General features: G+C 43.4%; 1 protein-coding gene across 2 annotated transcripts in view; it reads left to right on the forward strand.

Moving 5' to 3' along the window:
- The window catches only part of CSMD1 (CUB and Sushi multiple domains 1), a 1,941,062-nt gene that overhangs the window by 1,788,605 nt on the left and 133,059 nt on the right, over positions 1 to 19,398 (forward strand). For both annotated transcript variants that reach the window (XM_032328946.1, XM_032328947.1), the window contains 5 exons: positions 4,028 to 4,205; positions 6,373 to 6,518; positions 7,303 to 7,383; positions 8,438 to 8,551; positions 15,151 to 15,339. In XM_032328946.1, the coding sequence (XP_032184837.1) occupies positions 4,028 to 4,205; positions 6,373 to 6,518; positions 7,303 to 7,383; positions 8,438 to 8,551; positions 15,151 to 15,339 (708 nt within the window). The remainder of the gene's footprint in view (positions 1 to 4,027; positions 4,206 to 6,372; positions 6,519 to 7,302; positions 7,384 to 8,437; positions 8,552 to 15,150; positions 15,340 to 19,398) is intronic.

Raw genomic sequence — 19,398 nt, forward strand, 5'->3', positions numbered from 1 at the left:
GGGATACGGCAGCGATGCCCCGTCCAGTGGAGTGGGGTAGGCAGTGAGGACGAGGCAGGGGACATTTTACATATAAGTAGCACTGAACAAACTCCACACTGAATGACACATTCAGGTAGGACATCCCCTCCGTCATAGTCAGCGTACCTAATGCTGGCTCTAGAATTTGCTGCAAGCGGACAACGCAGTCATCTTCATGTCCATAGTTTTCTCTGGAGAATCACCTGCAGGAATAACCTGAAAACTCTTTCCCATAACCGTACCTCACACAGCAGTCCCTCCTCCTAACCTATTCTTCACAGGCGTGCCCATCAAGAGTTGTAGACAACACTCCCTCTGACCCTGCTGGCCGCCAGTGGGTGCCTTCATCCTACAACAAGCCATTCTGCGACACCGCTGCATAGTCTCCCCAAGGAGAGCTTCTGATCCCACCGATGAAACCCCCAGGCCCACAAGGCTGCCCTGCCCTGGCCCAGTTTGGATGCCAGTCCCAAGTCCAGACTGTCACTGGTGCCCCTCATTGACTGGCTATGATTCAGGTCTCCATGACTCCCTCCTCCTCCTGGATGACTTTACTAGAGCAGCTCACAGAACCCAGGAAAACACTGTACTTACAAGATTGGAGATCAGGGGTGCCTGGGTGGCTCAGTTGTTAAGTGCCTGCCTTCGGCTGGGGTCATGATCCCAGGGTCCTGGGATCAAGCCCTGTGTCAGACTCCCTGCTGGGCAGGGAACCTGCTTCCTCCTCTACCCCTCTCCCCGCTTCTTTTCCCTCGGTCTCTCTCTGTCAAATAAATAAATAAAATCTTAAGGAAAAAAATAAAAAAGGTTACAGACCAGTCCAGAGGCTATAACTCAGAAGCAGCCAGATGGAGGAGATGCAGAGGCCGCGGTGGGCTGGAAGGCGAGCAGGACGGCCTATTCTCTCCGGGACAACCATCCTCCTGCTGCCCAAGTGTTCGCCAGCCCAGAGGTTCTCAGACCCCATGCGTTGGGGTTTTTATGGAGTCTTCACTACGGATGTATGATGATTAAATCACTGGCCAGTGGAGATTAAGTCGACCTCCAGCTCCTCAGTTCTGTAAAGGTTAGGATGCAGCTGAGATTTCCCGTCCTCCGATTTCTCACCTGGCTCCCCGGCAACTAGCGCCATCCCTGGGTGCTCTCCTAGTCCCCTTATTCATAGCTCAGGTGTGATCAAAAGGGTCTTGTTATGAATAATGAAGGATGCCTTTATGTCTTTCATCCCTTAGCTTTTATCCAAGGTTTCCAGAGTCCTATGCGAAGAGCAGGAGGAAGACCACATATTTGTCTCTTACTAGAAATCCCATCGCCGTGGGCACTCCCAAATACAAGAGCGACTGTGTGTCTAGTGACTCTTGGGCTCCTGGAGTGGGGGACAGTCTGACACGCACGTCACGTCTGATTGTGAAGCGTAGTGCCTAGTACGCCCATGTGCTCTGTCCGGCCAGCTGGCGGCCTCCCTTGTCCCTCTGTGGCCAGGCTCCCAGGCTGGCAGTGAGGGGCTTCGAGGTGCCCAGCTTGGCAGAGCTGTGCCCATCCTCTGGTGACCAGGTGCCCCTCACAGAGGCTTCAAGACTGATCACCTCAGGATTCACGCCACCTTAGATCCCACGTTCTCTGTCCCTGTGGACTTTGGGTGACTTTCCACCCAGATGTGGAAATCTAGACATGCCTTTGGGGCCACGGCAGGAACGGTGAAGCCTCCTCTGTGAGCACACACAGCTCAGGGGAAGAGAAGGAGACTTCCCCTCATGTTTCTTAGCATCCTGTTTTCTCTGCTCTAGAGTCCACAGCAGCGTTTGCCTCAAGGCATGTTACATGCGTTCATGGAATGTTATTAGCTCACGTGACAAGTAGGGCTTGTTCTTTCCCTGATTGGACTTGCACAAGTAGACCTTGATACTCAGCATTTGCTCGGTAGCTTCTCCATCACTACCTTCTCTGCTCTGTCCCCCGCTCTAACCCCGCACGTCCTGGTCCATGATACCCTCTCAGCAAATACTCGAATACGTAAAAGGTGGACTTGTTACTTGACTACCACACATAAATCACGGCAAGGGTATCTTTGTTCAATGTCCCACAGCTATTAAGTGACGTAAAGAACATCAGAAGCCAGAAATGTGTCCTCCCAAGGAAATTATCGTATTGTTTCTTTTGTCCTTGGAAAGGCTTTATCCTTCATGTTTGTTTTGTTGTGTTTTTCCCCATTGGGAAGGGTGCGCCCATGTTTAATACGGTTATACGAGTCTAAGATTCACCTTGAGAGGTGAAAATACACTAGGGAAGCCTTGGAGATCACAGATTATGGGTCAGGAGCGGGTGCAGACCCTCACGTCCCCAGCAGGGGTGCCGGCCCCTCCCTTCAGTGCCCTCGGTACGGAAATACTTTGTGGTGACCGTCTTACTCGGTGTCGGCCCATCTGCTCTTTACTGTCTCTTATTTATTGTGGTGTGAGCTCGGCCCTGGGGCGTCGTGGGAGTGGACTGTGGGTAAGGGGGAAAAGGAGCACCGTCCCTGACTTCTGGCCGCTGACCCACGGTGGGGAGAGCGGATAGCCCCATGACAGGGGAACAAACGTGGCCGGCCAGAGCCAGCTGCCTTCAAGGTGGAAGGACCTTTGAGTTGAGCTGAGAAGAAATGGACCAGCTCAGCCTGGAAGCAGAGTAGGAGGAAAGCCTTTGAACTTTTCATACAGAGTGAACTTTTGCATGAAGTTTGAAGGTGAGACAAAGTATGACATCTTCTGGGGACACTGACCAGCTCCTAATGACCCCAGCCTAGATCATGGCCTCATTTCGTAAATTATAGCTGTCCCTGTGCTGTGCTTTGCTAGTTTACAAAGCAAGGTTTGGGGCCTGCCTCCAAACCCGCTTGTCAATATTCATGCCTTAACATTTCTAAAATGTTCTCCCTGGAGCCTTCTCCTAATGACTCTGTCCAAAACTTGGGCCGGATTCAATGTATTTTCCACTGGAACATTCCCCACCCCCTTAGACATACCCATGCCTCTATGTGATGAACCCAGCAGCGTACTATGTATACCGCCTCGTGCCGTGTCATCGCTCACTGTTTTCTACAGAAGGTTCGTTTCTCTCGTTTTACTATGTAGTTTCACCAGTTTTGCCACCTAAATTCGACACCTTTCATAACAAGTCTTCGAAAGCTCCAGAAGATTCATGCTAGTGGCAGGCACTCCGACCCCTCTATCAGAGTTTGGTTGATTAAAAAGTCTACTTCGTTTGTGACTTTGATGTATCATACTGCTGTCCGAGCGTCGTAATGTGTCTCAGATTATGCTGCTAATATGTAGTCACTTCATTTTCCCCTAGATAAGACAATTGCCATGGCAACAGAAAATACCAATTCATTAAGTAAAATAAAACAGGCTGATTAGGGATTGTGAGTCTTGGCGGAGATGAAAGCCGGTGAGAGGAGGAAAAGCAGCAAGAAAACCCCACGTATATTATTTTCTCTCATTTCTTCAGGTATAGATCTGCCAAGAATTGATAACTTATTTTTTTAATTTAGGCAGGTAGACTTGGATACCACCCTTTTAGGCAGTTGAATATGTTTTAGAAATCTTACTTAAAACAACAACACAATTTCCATGATTTATTTATGCATCATTTCCATGTAATTCCTCATATCACATAGCACATTGGATTATCAGCTCGGTCACAGAAGATAACTGAGTGACTGAGTAAGGGCTTTTTTTTTTTTTAATTTTTTAATTACATGAGAATGACTTTATCCTGAAAGGATTTTGAGTGTTTGGAGAATATATTAAACGGAATTTAGATAACTTAGCTTAGAAGTATAATTCTTCTAAGGTTTTAAGACTTTAGTGGAATTACTTTGACAAAGTAGCTACTGAAAATATTCACCATTATTTCTCATAAGGAAAATTTTGGCAAAGGGACTTTAGAGACTTAGAAATTTTTAACTGTGTCCTTTCTAAAGTTGACTGTATTGGGGCTTAATTTTCCTTTGCTTCCTTTTCAGCTCCTTGTGGATATAATGTAACATCTCAGAATGGTACCATTTATTCTCCTGGATTTCCAGACGAGTACCCAATCCTGAAGGACTGCCTTTGGCTGATCACTGTCCCTCCCGGCCATGGGGTCTACATCAACTTCACATTGCTACAGACGGAAGCCGTGAATGATTACATTGCTGTCTGGTAGGGGAGCCTTTCCGTGTGAACTCATCTGTGATTGTGTCAAACTGTTCTCGCAACCACAGACGTGGGGCTTCGATGTCAGATGACACATTAAGAAGTGAAGTTTTTAGGTAGATATTGGAAAGGATATTTACCAAGGAAATCAAGTGATATGGGGAATAAATGTCATGTGACATGTTTGCATTTTGTTAATTCAGGATTCCTCTGAATAGAGATTACCCCAACATAGTTGGATTATACATTTTTTTTTAAGTGCGATTTTTCTTTTTTTATAAAAGAAAAGTTGGTTAGGAATCTTTTGCCATGATGAGAAATCGGTGCTCCTGGAAACATTGAAGAGATAATTACACACAACCCTCCCATCATCCTTTGTACACACGGCAGGACTGCGCGACCATACGATGTGCAAGAAGTGACACTGAGCCAGCTCAGGCCTGAGGATTTGGGTTCTGCTTCTCTTTCCAAGGAGTCATGTGGCCTTGGGTAATTACTTACGTGAACCTTGGCTACATTCACGTCCTTGGGAATGACTACCCTACCTTTGCTTTTGGAAGTGAGAGGTTATAGGGGACACAGAGATGGACAAGTCCTCTGTGATACTACGATGGGAGAAGGGGAGAGGGCCAGTGGGGTGTGAGTGGGTGAGCTCAATCCAGGCTTGAAAAGCAGGATGTGCTGCCAGAAAATATTTCCATGAAAACTATGAATTTATGGGAGGTAGCAATGTGCTATGCATGTGTGTGTGCCTCAGAACTTGGTGTAGAAAGTTGGTGTAAATGGTACGGGTTATTGTGGATATTGGAAAGCCTGTACAGCGAGCTGAAGACAGGTGACTTCAGGGTATTGGAAGGTGTCAGGGATGGGTTTTATGGGGTCCAAGTGAGCAGGACAGAGAGTACAGGAACTTATAAATCACGTGAAAGATCCCAGGCTTAGTTCTAAGAGTGATGAAGATTTTCTAGGGTTTTAAGAAGGGGAGTGACCGGCTGCAGAATTCCGAGTCTTGTTTGGTGGGAAATGAGTCAACTGAGGGCAGGAAGGGAGACCGGCTTCTGAGGCTCTAGAAGTAACTCTTGCAGGGAGGAGAGATTGGCAGAACCAGCGGCTGAGGGGTGAGGAGGAATGGGGAGCCTGAAATATTAAATTTTTGCCCTTTCAAAGGCAAAACAAAACCACATTATACCACCAGCCGTTTCACCTGGATTAACCTACAGATGCAGCAGGTAGACGCAAAAGCTCCTCATAGTCAACCAAGTGCAGTGTCCATTGTCAGAGCCCTAATGAGAAAGAGACCAAGGAGGCTGGCCAACTTTGTGACATTAAACACTCGCTGTTTCTAAACACTGTGTCCACAAGACGGTAGTATTTTATTCAGTTTGTTAAAAACACAAAAATTCAACTGAGTAAATTTGAAGATCTAATTCGTTTTATTTATTGATTCCTGACTCTGGTTAACACTCCACTGGGCAGGAGAGAGGCGCTCTGAGGAGTTAGGTGTACACAATGGAAGATTCTTATAGGAAGAGGGTGGGGCAAGACATTGTTAGCAGGAGAAAGGATTGTTTCAGGCAAGGTCACCTTCCCTGAGAGGGAGGGGCTGGCGGTCTCATCGTGCAGTTTACCTCATCTTGGTGAGGGGAGGGGGTGCTGGGCACTGATGGAAACCTTCCACGCAACCTTATTAATGCTGAACATTTCTGAATGATTGGCTTAAACATTGACTCCAAGAGTAGCGGAAAGTGCAATTAAATGTTGCTTTGCTATCCTGGGGCAAGTAGCTGGACTTCACACTGTCATTTCCTTTTTAACAAAGTCTTAAAAACTTTGTACTTCAGTAGCAAGATCTCCATAAATTTCATCCATCGTTAAAGAGACACCATGGAATTGAGACTTTCAAACATGGACGTTTGAAAGGCAGCTGATACATGATATTACAGTAACCAACTGTAAGAGCCCTAATATGTCTCTGTTAGGGCTCTGAAAAGGTCTGCAGTGGGGTGAGTAAAGTCAGCCCCAAGATCTCCAGGTGTGAGCACCAGCTCCGTCCCCTGGAGCCCAGGCTCAGACCAGGCTGCTTGGGCAGGATGGAAGCCACATGTTGGAAGAAAATGGTTGTTGGTTTCAGCTGTGATTAGGAACTTTCTCCTCAAACTTCTCTCTTTCCTAGGGATGGTCCTGACCAGAACTCACCTCAGCTGGGAGTTTTTAGTGGCAACACAGCCCTGGAAACGGCATACAGCTCCACCAACCAGGTCCTGCTCAAGTTCCACAGCGACTTTTCCAATGGAGGCTTCTTTGTTCTCAATTTTCACGGTCAGTGCATTCTCACCTTGTCGATTAAGGTGAAGAATTCCATTTGGTTCTCCTGATAGTGTTGACATATGGCTCCTTTCCAGCTAGAGTTCCTTGGTCTTGCCAAGCAAGAGCCTTCTGAGACTTTCTTGCTTTCAGTGCCAGAGGTCCCTGTGACCCTCTTTTGCTTGATGCTGTTTGTAGATGGCCCATCTGGTGTGTGGGAAGCTTGGACTCATTCCAAGAGAAGAGTATTGCTGGTGAGACTCAGATCCAGGGACCCTTGAAATCAGTTTAGTAGCTTTCCTAGATTCCCTATGTCGCCTACAGAGGAGTCAAGGTAGCAAATGCCACAGAGTTATGGTTGAGGCAACAGGGAACTAAATGACTTTGAAAACCAATAATTTGGAGAAAAGCGTATCAATCCCTTATATCTCGTGAGAGCTGCACCCATGGAAGTCGTCAGCATGGGGTTCCGAGAGGGACCTTAGCAAATGTAAATGTGGACCTGACACCAGGCCATGGGTGAACCATTTCCTTCCAGAATCCCCAAAATTATGTAAAGTGGCTTTATTTAAATGCCCGAGTTTTAAAAACTGTTCCCTTTTCCCCTTTGACTTTACATATTCATGGGCGTGAGATAATCCTATAAGCTTGAGAATGTTCTAAAACGATGATTTACAAACATAGACCTCGCAGGGTACCTGGCCATGAAAACAATAGAAGCAGAATGCTTTTTGTAATAATTTTGTTTATTCAGCAAATGTAATTGCAGTTTTTTTTTTTTTTTCTATAAACCCTTTAGCATTTCAGCTCAAGAAATGCCAACCTCCCCCGTCGGTTCCACAGGCAGAAATGCTTACGGAGGATGAGGATTTTGAAATAGGTAACGTGTTCTTTGTTGCAACATCATTAGCTCAGCCCAACTTTTTTAACACTCACCCTCACTGCGATAATTACTCACGTGAGTAAGTGAGTATTTGTCAGAATGTCCTAAAGCATTGCTAAGGAGTTCATACATCGAAGGAATATGCATTTCTTCCTCCACTGCCACGGTGTTTGTTTTTAGCTATTTGAACTTTGCTTCTGTCATCTGAGCATATCCTCACCTCACCAGGCCCACCAGCATTTGCTAGCTTGTATTTTTCTTTTAAATATGGTATTCGGAGACAGACTTAAACAGATATTTGCGTTTAGTTAGGAAAAGATGTTCTCGCACAAGAAGGGCTTAATCATTTGTAGCTAAAATAATGATGACTATGACTTTGACCTTTCATTGAAACTGGAATGTAATTGGTGAGTGTACTTAATGGTAATATTTAGAAATTCTGCTTTATCATTCCGTATTAATGGCGAGTTTCATTAAATAACCATCAGGTCACATTAGGTGACCTGCTGCGGCATATGTCTGTGGTGTAATTACTGTGACCCAGGATTTCTCTGTCTCAACTACAAACACAACACTGTGTTCTCCCCCCGAGTTTCAGACCACTGATCAAACCACGTGACCCAGTTTCTGCTCTCCTCCTAATGGCTCAGTTAATGGGAACATTGTGCTAATTAGGCCAAGGTCGCAGATTAGCCCTCTCTGGATGCATTGAAGCCATCCTGTGCTGCACCCGTAAATCCCAAGCAATCCCAATCCGCCTTCTTTTTTTTGAATAGTAATTGTGGGGGAGGGGCGGGACCCAGACACATCAGTCTGTGACAAAACCTGCCCCATGCGCTGTCTGGTGTCTGGGAAGACAGCGTTTTTATAAGTCAAGAAGTGACAACAGTCCCCTTTGATTAAACAAACTAGAAATGAATCCCGATGTGGGTCCAGAAGTGGTTTGCTCCCGGACGTCGTTCAGTAGGTGGCCATCTCGACCTTTCCTGCCCTCACTCACGGGGTGTGTCATGGAAACATAGTCCCAGGTGAGCTCTGTTGGCTCTTGCAGGGGACTTCGTGAAGTACCAGTGCCACCCTGGGTACACGCTGTCTGGGACGGACACCCTGACCTGCAAGCTCAGTGCCCAACTGCAATTTGAAGGTGCCCTCCCAACGTGTGAAGGTATGCACAGCTCGCGGCGGCCTGCGCTTCCCATAGAGTTGTGAACTGTGTACGATCTCCTTGCAAATCAGATCACCTGCCAACAAATACCTAATTACCTTTCTCCTTTAGCTACGTGTAAAATACAAATCAAAAAGCGTATCAAATAAGAGGTCTTTTCTTCCCCAGTAGCTTACCAGAAAATGTTCAAATATATGGCAAAGTTAAAATAATTCAGAAATAGGGGCACCTGGGCGGATCAGTGGGGTAAGCCTCTGCCTTAGGCTCAGGTCATGATCTCAGGGTCCTGGGATCGAGCCCCACATCAGGCTCTCTGCTTGGCAGGGAGCCTGCTTCTTCCTCTCTCTCTCTGTCTGCCTCTCTGCCTACTTGTGATCTCTGTCTGTCAAATAAATAAATAAAATCTTAAAAAAAAAATTAGAAATAATAGTCTGAATCCCTACCACCGAGGTTCCACCATCAATGTACTCTATATATCCTTAGTCCTGTGTCTCTATCTTTCTATCCATCCATTAATGTTACTGCTGATGCATTTCAAGGAAAATTATAGGCATCACAACACTTCCCTCTAAATACATTAGTATCTGTAAAATTATCTAGTGCTTACTATTTTCTGTAAGATTTATAAGCATTGACATGCACCTAGGTGCAATAAAATGCACATATTTCATACATTCACATGTCTTTAAAACACATAGAGCAGATGCAATCACAAGATACACAATAGTGCAAGATTTGAGGCTGAATCTATTGATTTAAGTGATTGAAGTATTTAAGTAGATCACTTTAATCTATTTGAAAGTCTCTACTCTTAAGTAATATTGGGGCAATAAACACTTGAGAAAACATAAGTATGCTATAATATCTCAATGTAAGTCAGAAGTATGATGGTTTGGCCAGTTGGAAAACTTTCCACATTAGAATAGTTTTGATTTTGTGACTTCAGAATCACAATAAACATTCAATTCATTTAAAGAATGGGACCACCCCCGTTTCAAGAAATTTGAACATTATCATATGATATAAGCACCTAAAAGGCCCCAAAATTTAGGAAGAGAAGACCCAGTGATTCAGTGTAGACAAGTGACCGCAGGTGAATCATTAATCCCTTGGGCATCGAGTGTAAGGAGGATCTGGATTGGCCTTATTTGTGAGATTTTTGTGACGATGCAGAGAGCATTAAGTGGGTCACTACAGGTGTTCTAATGTGAATTATCAGCCCCACGAAGAAGTAATTTCCTTTGCACTGTACACGTGCCCCCACACTTGAATGGAGTCTCCTAGAATGTGCGCTCACTCCCTGCGTCCTCCTCCTGCAAGAGGCGCAATCCTAGCCCCCTGGGGAGAGGGAGACGATTCTCAGCATCTGAAGAAAATCTGGGACTCCGTGGTCTTAAATAACCATGACTGCTCAGACCAATTCTAAGAAACATTGCTTTCAGATTGTACCTCGGGGAGCACAGGTGTGTGTGGGCAAAGACCATCCCCTCAGAAGCCCACCCTCTTCAGTCCATGGGATGCTCTAGCCACGCGGAGGACCCACACGGTTCTGGAAGTCACTGGCACTTGGCCTCACACCTGCCTCCTTTAAAATTGGGACACCGCTCGGGGTGATAAGTCAGGAGACCGAGTCATTACTTTTTAGGAACAAATCGGTGTGTCCATACCATATTACATCAGCAACAACCATCTACAGTGTTTTTTTTTTTCCCCTCAAGGCGCAAGGGGATATAAAATATTCACCTTTTTCCATTTTATATAGAAATTACCTGAGGTAAACCCTCACATTTTTAGGGCACATCTTAATTCCAACAAACAGCCTAAAGTTTCTCAGCATAGATGATTTCAAACAGGGGTGGTCTTAGTTGATGAGTGAAGAAAGGCCCACATATTTATTTAATATGCTACTTCAAAAAGAGGGAAAATTACTTTATTATGTTGGCTATCCCCAAGATTAACCTCATTTTTATTTAAATGAAATTAATTCACGACAGTCCAGGAACTGAGTAAATCAGCACAACATGAGCATCATTCTCTAAATTACTTGGCTCTCACACACGGTTGCAGGAAGGATTCTGCTAACAAGACACGTTCTCTCTGCTCAGACCGAGCTCCCATGTCCCACTGAACACCCAGAAGTTACTACAGAGGACAGTGTAGTTCTCTACTGTTTCCATTCAGGAGTAAATATCTTTAAAACAAGGTATTTTAACAAGAGTTATTAAGAGATATTAAAACAAGATATTAAGAGATATTAAAACAAGAGTTACCTAAATGCATTCTTTAAGAAAAAGAACGAAGGGCTCAGATGTCTTTTATCAAATAATCATTTAATGATAACCTTTCTCCCAGCACCTTCTAAAATTATTTGGTTGGTCTCAAGGGGAGGGAGTCGGTAATCCCGTGATAAATTATAGGTGGAAAATTGTGTGAGTTATGAGTCCTACTAAGTTTTGCTTTGAAAATTGTCTCCAGAGGCGCCTGGGTGGCTCAATGGGTTAAGCCTCTGCCTTCGGCTCAGGTCATGATCTCAGGGTCCCAGGGTTGAGTCCCGCCTCACATTAAGATGTGCCCTAAAAATGTGAAGGTTTACCGCCTTGCTCAGCGGGAAGCCTGCACTTCCTCTGCAGCGCTCCCTGCTTGTGCTTGTTTTCTCTCTGTCTCTATCAAATAAATAAATAAAATCTTTAAAAGAGATCTAAAGAAATGAAAATTATCACCACTTTGAGGGTGATTGATTGTTCCTTGGGAACAGTGGGAGCAAACTGTTCCTTGAAAATTAGCATCCCATGCAGATACACCTTCTTGGATGCCCATCTTAATTTAGCAAACATTGAATGAGGGTCTGGAATGTTTTCCAGAACCACCAAGCAATTCTCCCAGTCTCTCCAAACCCGAGCTGAGTGCCCTACAGTTGAAACCAATTCTGACACTCTCTGCCTGGAGACAGTGCCTGACCCCACAGGTTAAGGGCTCAGTCCTAAAAGACGGCTCCCCCTTTGGAGGCCCGTCACAAAGCCAACTTGTCGTCTGTGTTTCTGACGGACCTGCTGTAGATCAGAAGCACTCATAATCCCCTCTTTGGATTTTATCCTATGCTAGAAGAGCTTATATAACCCAGGGAAACATTTACTTAGATTTAGCATTGCGAATATAGTATTGTGAAGAATTCCAATCTGTATCCTTTACTATAGAAAGGGGATAGGTGAAGAGTCAGAGGAAGAGGTACACGGTGCAGCGTCTAGAGGGGTCTCAGCACAGGAGCTTCTGTGCCCTGGATTGGGGTCTAAGAATTTTTATAGAGCTAATCATCACTTTTTTTTTTTTAATTAAGAAACATGTATTTTCAGTGAACACTAAAGACAGCCAGTGTCCTTTTAATAATGAGCACTTCTTGAAGAGCTCAAGGATGACCGTAAGACACAGATCAAGGGCTCCCAGAGACACCTTTCTTACGGTCCATAGGGTTCTCTATTCACAATTCTCTGGGTCCTACAGGTGCTTTTAAGAATTAGTTTTCATTATTTATAAATCCTAACATTTGATTGCATTACTTTTGCTGAAGCCCTGAAAGAAGCTTCAAATAGTATGCTTTGGTTTTAAGCCTCCCATTTCTTTTTTCTTCAAAAAATAAGCTGAAGGAATAACTTCTTGTGGAGGTGTGGTGACTCAACATTCAGGTGCCTATCTCAGAGAGGCACGTGCCTTCAGAGGCGCCTTTGATGGGAACCTCCAACAGATGCTTCCCCCAGCGGGAGGTCGTCAGGGTCCCCTGCGGAGACAGGGCTGTGTTTTAAGTGTGAGTGCTGGTAGAGAGTGAACAGCCTGGCCCGGGGAGAGCCTGTGGTCTCTGAAACTTCCCACCGTGGCTGGGCGCTGCTCCTAGCAACACTTTATAGCAAGGCCCAGGAAGGTCTAGGCACGTATGAAGGAGCAAGAGACACAAATGAATCAAAACCACGTTTGCTCCCAGGGAGACACACTCAAGTGCATTTTTAACCAATATGTATATCTGGAAAAAATAATGAGTGTTGTAAGAAAAAGGAAGCACATCATTTCAGTTGCATTTTCATTCCTTCTTCTCCCAGCAGTAGAAGCAGCATTTTGGGGAAACCGGTGGGAGTGAGAATAGGCGTGCTTGAGATTCCGCCTCTGAGTCATCACCACTCACTCCTTTCCCAGCCTGGCAGGGACTCCGGCTCTGCAGGTGGATTTCGGCAACGTGGCATCGGTTTCCAGTTTCTAGATGATCGGAACTTCCAGTGTTGCCTAATAATGATAGTGGCGGTGATGCAATCAGAAGAATGCGACTTGGGCTAAATATTTTCAGGTGTCATAGCACAGAACGAACTGTGCTGGGGCCTCAGCGGCTTTAGTCAGGAGGAGGCAGGAGGTGGCCCGTGCCTCGCAGGTGTGGAAATGCCTTCTGCCCGTGTAGCGCTTCAGACCAAAGGAAAGGGTTTACATGTATCTCTCTGATCACAACCCTGACAAGTAGCTTTGCTGCTGTCTGGTTACATCATGGCTGAGAAATGCTCATAGTCTCACGGTGAGGTCAGGCGGGTCGGTGGAGATTCTAAAGCTCCAGGCCCTACACATATGCATCAGATGAAAGGCTAGTTGTCTTCTACTGTGTTCTTTTAAAAAATGCCAATGTGTTCATTTTTGAAAGGGCATAATATATTTCAGAGTGACCTCACCACCCTACTGTATATAGAAATTACTTTCTAAACAAAATTGCTTTAGTCTGAGTGTTTTGGCTTTATTTGACAGACAGAGATCACAAGTAGACAATCACAAGGGCTACCCAATTTAACATTGTAAATATATTTTTTTAAGATTTTATTTATTTATGTAACAGAAAGAGATCACAAGTAGGCAGAGGCAGGCAAAGAGAGGGGAAAGCAGGCTCCCTGCTGAGCAGAGAGCCCCATGCGGGGCTCGATCCCAGGACCCTGAGATCATGACCTGAGCTGAAGGCAGAGGCTTTAACCCACTGAGCCACCCAGGTGCCCCAACATTGTAAATATTCTTAAAAATCTACCTAAAATACTTCTTTATTTAAAAGGTTCTAGGAAATGTTTCATTGTTAGCGATCTTATGCCTAAACATTTTGTAAATGTAAGGTACATCTGAATAAGAACACTAAGGTAAATTTTTTAAAAAAGGAAAAATTTCCTTTTAACAGTTACTTGAATCAAAACATATTACATAAGCTTCACTCATCTTTTTGGGAAATCATTTCAAAACTTATGTATTACTAATATAAATTTAATTAATTAAAATAAAATGAAATTAATTAAATTTAATAATATAATTTTAATTAATTAAAAGGAGATGATTCATCAAATAAGACACATTTCCTGTAATGAAAGTCCTTTCTCATGAAGGAAAAGCTGATCATTTAACTTTAAAATTTACAAATTGTTTTTCTATATCTCTGTTAAATTTGAATCATTATCAATAAGTGATATAATTTTTTCTTAATAGTTGTATAAATACATTATTTCTGAAAGATAATTAAATTATCAATTAGATAAATTACTAATTAGGAGTCTGGTGATTTCTTTTTCATGTTCATGCCTAAGCAGATCAGTTTTATTTTGATTACTTTAAAAGTAGTAGAATAAAGAAAAAAGGAAATAGGAGGGATAAAAGTATGTCAGTGTGTCCACACTGTCTTAATGATTCATTCATAATGATAAACTCATAAGGGATTCATTTTGATAAATTCATCCTTTAGAAATCACATTGATACAACCCAGATATCCAATATGGCTTTCAGCCCAGGACTTTCTGACTTGTCTCTTATCATAGTGTCAAGTAATCAAGTCAAATTTTTAAAATTTACTGTTGCAAATATAATCACAAGTATAATTAAAGGCATAAATAAATGCATTTTCTACTACTGTATATAATTGCACAATGTTTTTGTAATATTGCATTGAAAAGGTGAGATCTTGCTTTTTAGTTGAGTTGAGAAAACATGGGGCCTTAAGATCAAATCTGCAGTGCACCTGCCCCAAAATGAGGTGTGTGGGCAATTCCATCCTAGAAGGTTACTATGGACGGAAGGTACAGGATGGTTTTAAGCATTCCTGTACCCGTACTTCCCACTTCACTCACAAGGGGCAGATCCGCGTTGCTTCGTGACCCTTCCCACTTCACTCACAAGGGGCAGATCAGCGTTGCTTCGTGACCCTTTCCAGATAAACAAAGCTTTCAGGTTCCAGGCTTCTTTTCAGCTTTGTCAGATTGGGCTACCCTAGTGTTGTGTCAGTGACAATAAAGTCTTTGACCCTACATTTCCTTAACGGTGAATGAAATCAGTCAATCAATCAGTCTAGTCACCCTATGTCCCAACAACATTTCTGTATGTATGTAATTCTCATTTAAATTACAGAGTGCTAGTAAAGTGTGACGTGTTATCATTTAGTGCTGTTCTGCTGTGTTTCTACCCTGTATTAAATTTGGTCATAGTTCAGTAGGGTCGTTCCCCCTGCACCGCCATTGGCTTATAAATACAGACATAGAGACTCTCCCACTGACGTTGGGTTCACTTTGTTAAGGAAGACTTTTACTGGCATGTTTCTCGTTAGCACAATGCCCTGCGAATGAAGTCCGGACGGAGTCCTCTGGAGCCATCCTCAGTCCTGGTTACCCGGGCAACTACTTTAACTCCCAGACATGCTCATGGAGTATTAAAGTGGAACCGCACTACAACATCACCATCTTCGTGGACACATTTCAAAGTGAAAAGCAATTTGATGCCCTGGAAGTATTTGATGGTAAGTTTCTTTGCTGTTTTATTTATTTATTTTTTTTTACCGACCAGTGATCTCTATGGAGTGTAATAAAAACACCATCATGATGCTTTTACTACACGAGGGCTTTCATATATTCTTGAGTTGAACTGTATCTTCCCCAAACAGAAAATAAATTATTCCACCCTGGTAGAGTCTCAAGAGTCTGGAACATGAACATACTTTTGTTAATGTTTCAACTTTTATGCAATTGATATGCTAACAATGCACTGTGACAATGTCCTGAATTTACTTGAACTATTACTTAATTTTTTCCTGTGGAAATTTAGAGTAGATGACCCCATACAGCTCTTCCTTTCTCTCTTTCTAGTATTCTACTGATGCAGAGGATATCTTAGGAAATTTAAGAGAGCTAAAGGTACTTTAATCCATTGAGACAATTATTTTACTAGAACTGCATAAAATAATGGGTCACAGAGATTTCCAGATGATAAATGCTACAGAAGCCTTTAATGTGAAATCTTTTAAAAAATCATACAACGCACTTACCAGATGTTAATACTGTTTTCAACTCTAGTGTTGTATGTTTTTATACATTTCTAACAAACTTATTAACAGAACAATGCCATGCTTACAAGTAGTATGTGGTTGAATTGTCAATTTGTAATGGAGACGTTGTTAATATTTTTCTTTTTATAGCAGCATTATCATAGCCCAGAAAATTAGACCAAGATACAATTATGGCTGCACATAATAATAAGGCTTTTGCATGTTTTGAGGGACTGGTCATTGAGTTGAATAAACTAACAATAATGACTGTAGTTTGTTCTGTGAGTGTCTACATGCCTTCTACGTCCTCGATGAATTGTCATAGTCGAGTTGATCACATGGATAGATGCTGCGTGAATCAATTTATGTATTTCCTAAGATGATGAGCCACTAAACTGGAAATTGAACTCACACTTATATACATGGAAGCAGAGGGCTGAGGAGCATTATTTCCATTTTAAGAGTGTTTTGTCTAAGTGTATGTTGAAGCAGATGTGGACTGCTGAAGACCTTCCTGTAGTGTTTATGATAGAGAGAAGTCACATATTAGCCAAGTAACGAAAGGGGATTCTTACGTCAGTGAGGAAGCAGGTAGGCTCGGTTCTGGGATCAGTTAGATGACATGCACACCAAGGTAGGTGAGCAGCCAGTTTCCGGGTTAGGGTTAGGGTTGTGTGTGCGTGTGTGTGTGTGTGTGTGTGTGTGTGTGTGTGTGTGTGTATTCTTATACACATTGCATGAATTAAATGTGTTTACATAATTACTGTAAATGTGTTCATGGCCCCTCGGTTCACCTCAGGGATGAATGGATGGGAGTTCGGCTGACAGTGCTTCTCCTGCTCCCAATTACAGCAGCACAGTCACAGCAGTATTTATCCTTATGGGCTTACAACTGGATCTCCCCAAAATCGGGGTGGATCATCCCTATTACAAAAGTAGATGATAGAGGTAATATCAAAACACTTGCTCTTAAAATTACCAGAGATCCATGGTTAGCTTTGTTCTAGCCTCAAAGATTTGTCTATAAAATGAAAGGGAAACATTTTATAGGAATAGTTTTTAAGTGTTAGCATTTCTGTTGCATTAAGGGTCGTGTCTACCGCACCTCTCTCTGTCTTCTGGAAGACAGTCTTCCTTTATGGCTCAAGAGTTGCCAAAAAACATGTGGAAAATATTGATTTTAAACTTTATTATCCCAGGAGTGTATTCTTGTCTGTAGTTCTAGTAATGGCTAACCCTTGATTAAAAAAATAAATGAACAAAGAGCTTGAATCATTATACACCTCAACTGAGAAAGGTGTCAACATGAGGACTGTGGTGTCCACTTGTAACATACTTCATGGTTTCCATGCTGGTGGTGGGAACAGCTGCCCTCCATGATGGCTCGTGGTCTTTGATGCATGCTGACTGGATGCATATTTTTAAAGGCGAGTCCTTGAGGAAGCTCGTTATGTGTCAGGCAAAAAGAACAGATGGAAAGTGATGAAGAATTAGTTGCTGAATTAAAAATACCTGAAGCTTTACTCTTGGGTTCTGTCATGAAAAGTGATATTTTAAAACTTTACAAGTGCAAGTTAATTTCCCAGGGATATTTTATTTTAGAATATATATCATCTCTTTAGACAACAACAAGAAAACCAGTCCCCAAAACACATAGTCTTCTTTAAGTATCAAGTATGGCCATCCTTTTATGGGGTGCCTTCCAGGAAACTGAGCGGTAGCATTTCATCTGTTCTGACTTTGCTCCAGCGAAACGGGACACGGCCTGAATCATCTCGAATGTACTAGTTTTTGTATTTGGTGTCTAGGGCTGCCATCCCGAAGTACCAGTGTAGGGGGCTTCGACAACAGGAATGTATTTCCTCCCAGGACTGGGATGCAGGTGTGGGCAGGGCTGGTTTCTCCAAGGTCTTGTGTCTCCTCATGTCCTCACGTGGCCACCCCCTGTCCTGATCTCTTCTCTGTGCAGGGACTCCAGTCCTACCAGATGAGGGCTCATTCCAAGGTCCTCCCTTAACTTGAATTATCTGTCTAAAGATCTTATCTCCAAATATGGTCACGCTCCGAGGTCCGGACCCGTATGACCTCACTGTGTATATATTTGAAGGAATACAATTCTGTGATGTTTTGTTTGTTTGCTTTTGGAAAAAGTAATTTTAACTGCCCTGATTGGGTTTACACAATAAGTGAGGTTGTGGTTTCTCAGTCACTTTGCTTGAAGGCAAATCTTACGTACAACTCTCAGAGCGAGTCCGGTACGCTGATGAGGCGGGCACTGGCCCTCGCAGGGATAACCGCGTTCCCCCTCCCGTCATGTGCTTCCTGGGAGGGAGCTGCGCAATGCCAAAAAGCCACAGAGCCGTCAGACTGGGAGGTGGTGCTGAGTTCACCAGCGGAGGGGGACTGTACGGGACACCCAGGAAGAGAGAGTGCAGGTTCTGTCTCAAGAAAGCAGTTCCTGTTGGTCCTTGCCATCACGTTACGGCCGCTGGGGCCATTTTACTTCATTGCACGCTGCACCTGCTTCTTCTGACTGCCTACTAGATACTGACTTTGTGTCTTGAGTTTTTTAAAAATTTCAAATGTACCAAAAGGTGAAAAAAAAATTTAAGATACAGATGTGGACTCATTACTGGATGTAATGAATTTTAGGATTTGGTCCAATTTACCTTAGGCTCTGATTTTTTTTTAAATTTTTTCAATTTATTTATTTTCAGAAAAACAGTATTCATTATTTTTTCACCACACCCAGTGCTCCATGCAGTCCGTGCCCTCTCTAATACCCACCACCTGGTACCCCAACCTCCCACACCCCCGCCCCTTCAAACCCCTGAGATTGATTTTCAGAGTCCATAGTCTCTCATTTTGAAGAGGCAAGAAGTACAGAGTCGCTTGGGGGTTCCACGCGTACCCAACACCACGGGCATCTCTCCCAGGAGGAAACAGCACTGAAGGGGATGGGGTCAGTGGGTCCCGCTTGCACGTGTTCTGTGGTTCCTACTTGATCTCTGTCTGAACATCCGTCTGTCTCTATCATGTAACTATGCATCTCTGTCTGCATCACGTCCTATCTATCCACACACACACACACACACACACACAATTTAATATGGTACAATTTGAATTTTTACATAATTGCTATCATATTTAGCTGCAGTTAGACTTCCTTAGCTGTCAACACGCTATTTTAAGACTCACCTATGCCCATCAGTGTTTATGGCATCCATTCATTCTAGATGTATATAGGATTGCTTTCCATGGCACTTTCCATTCTTTTCTAAAATGCCAAAATACAAGTTAGGATCTAGGTTTTGCCATGCCACAGCAATGCTGGAGCAAACATTTGGCTCTATGAATAACGCTGGCGCCCATGGGCTGAAGTTTGCAGAACTAGGAAGCCTCCGGTTGTGCTGCGTGTCCCAGACTGCTCTGCTGAGTGACTGTACTACTTCGTCCTGCTACCAGTGTCACATGAAAGTCTTCATTTCTCCTGTACTTACAATATCGTCTGTACTAATGGGGATAAAAATTAAT

Source organism: Mustela erminea, chromosome 21, assembly GCF_009829155.1.
Source record: "Mustela erminea isolate mMusErm1 chromosome 21, mMusErm1.Pri, whole genome shotgun sequence".
NCBI lineage: Eukaryota > Metazoa > Chordata > Mammalia > Carnivora > Mustelidae > Mustela > Mustela erminea.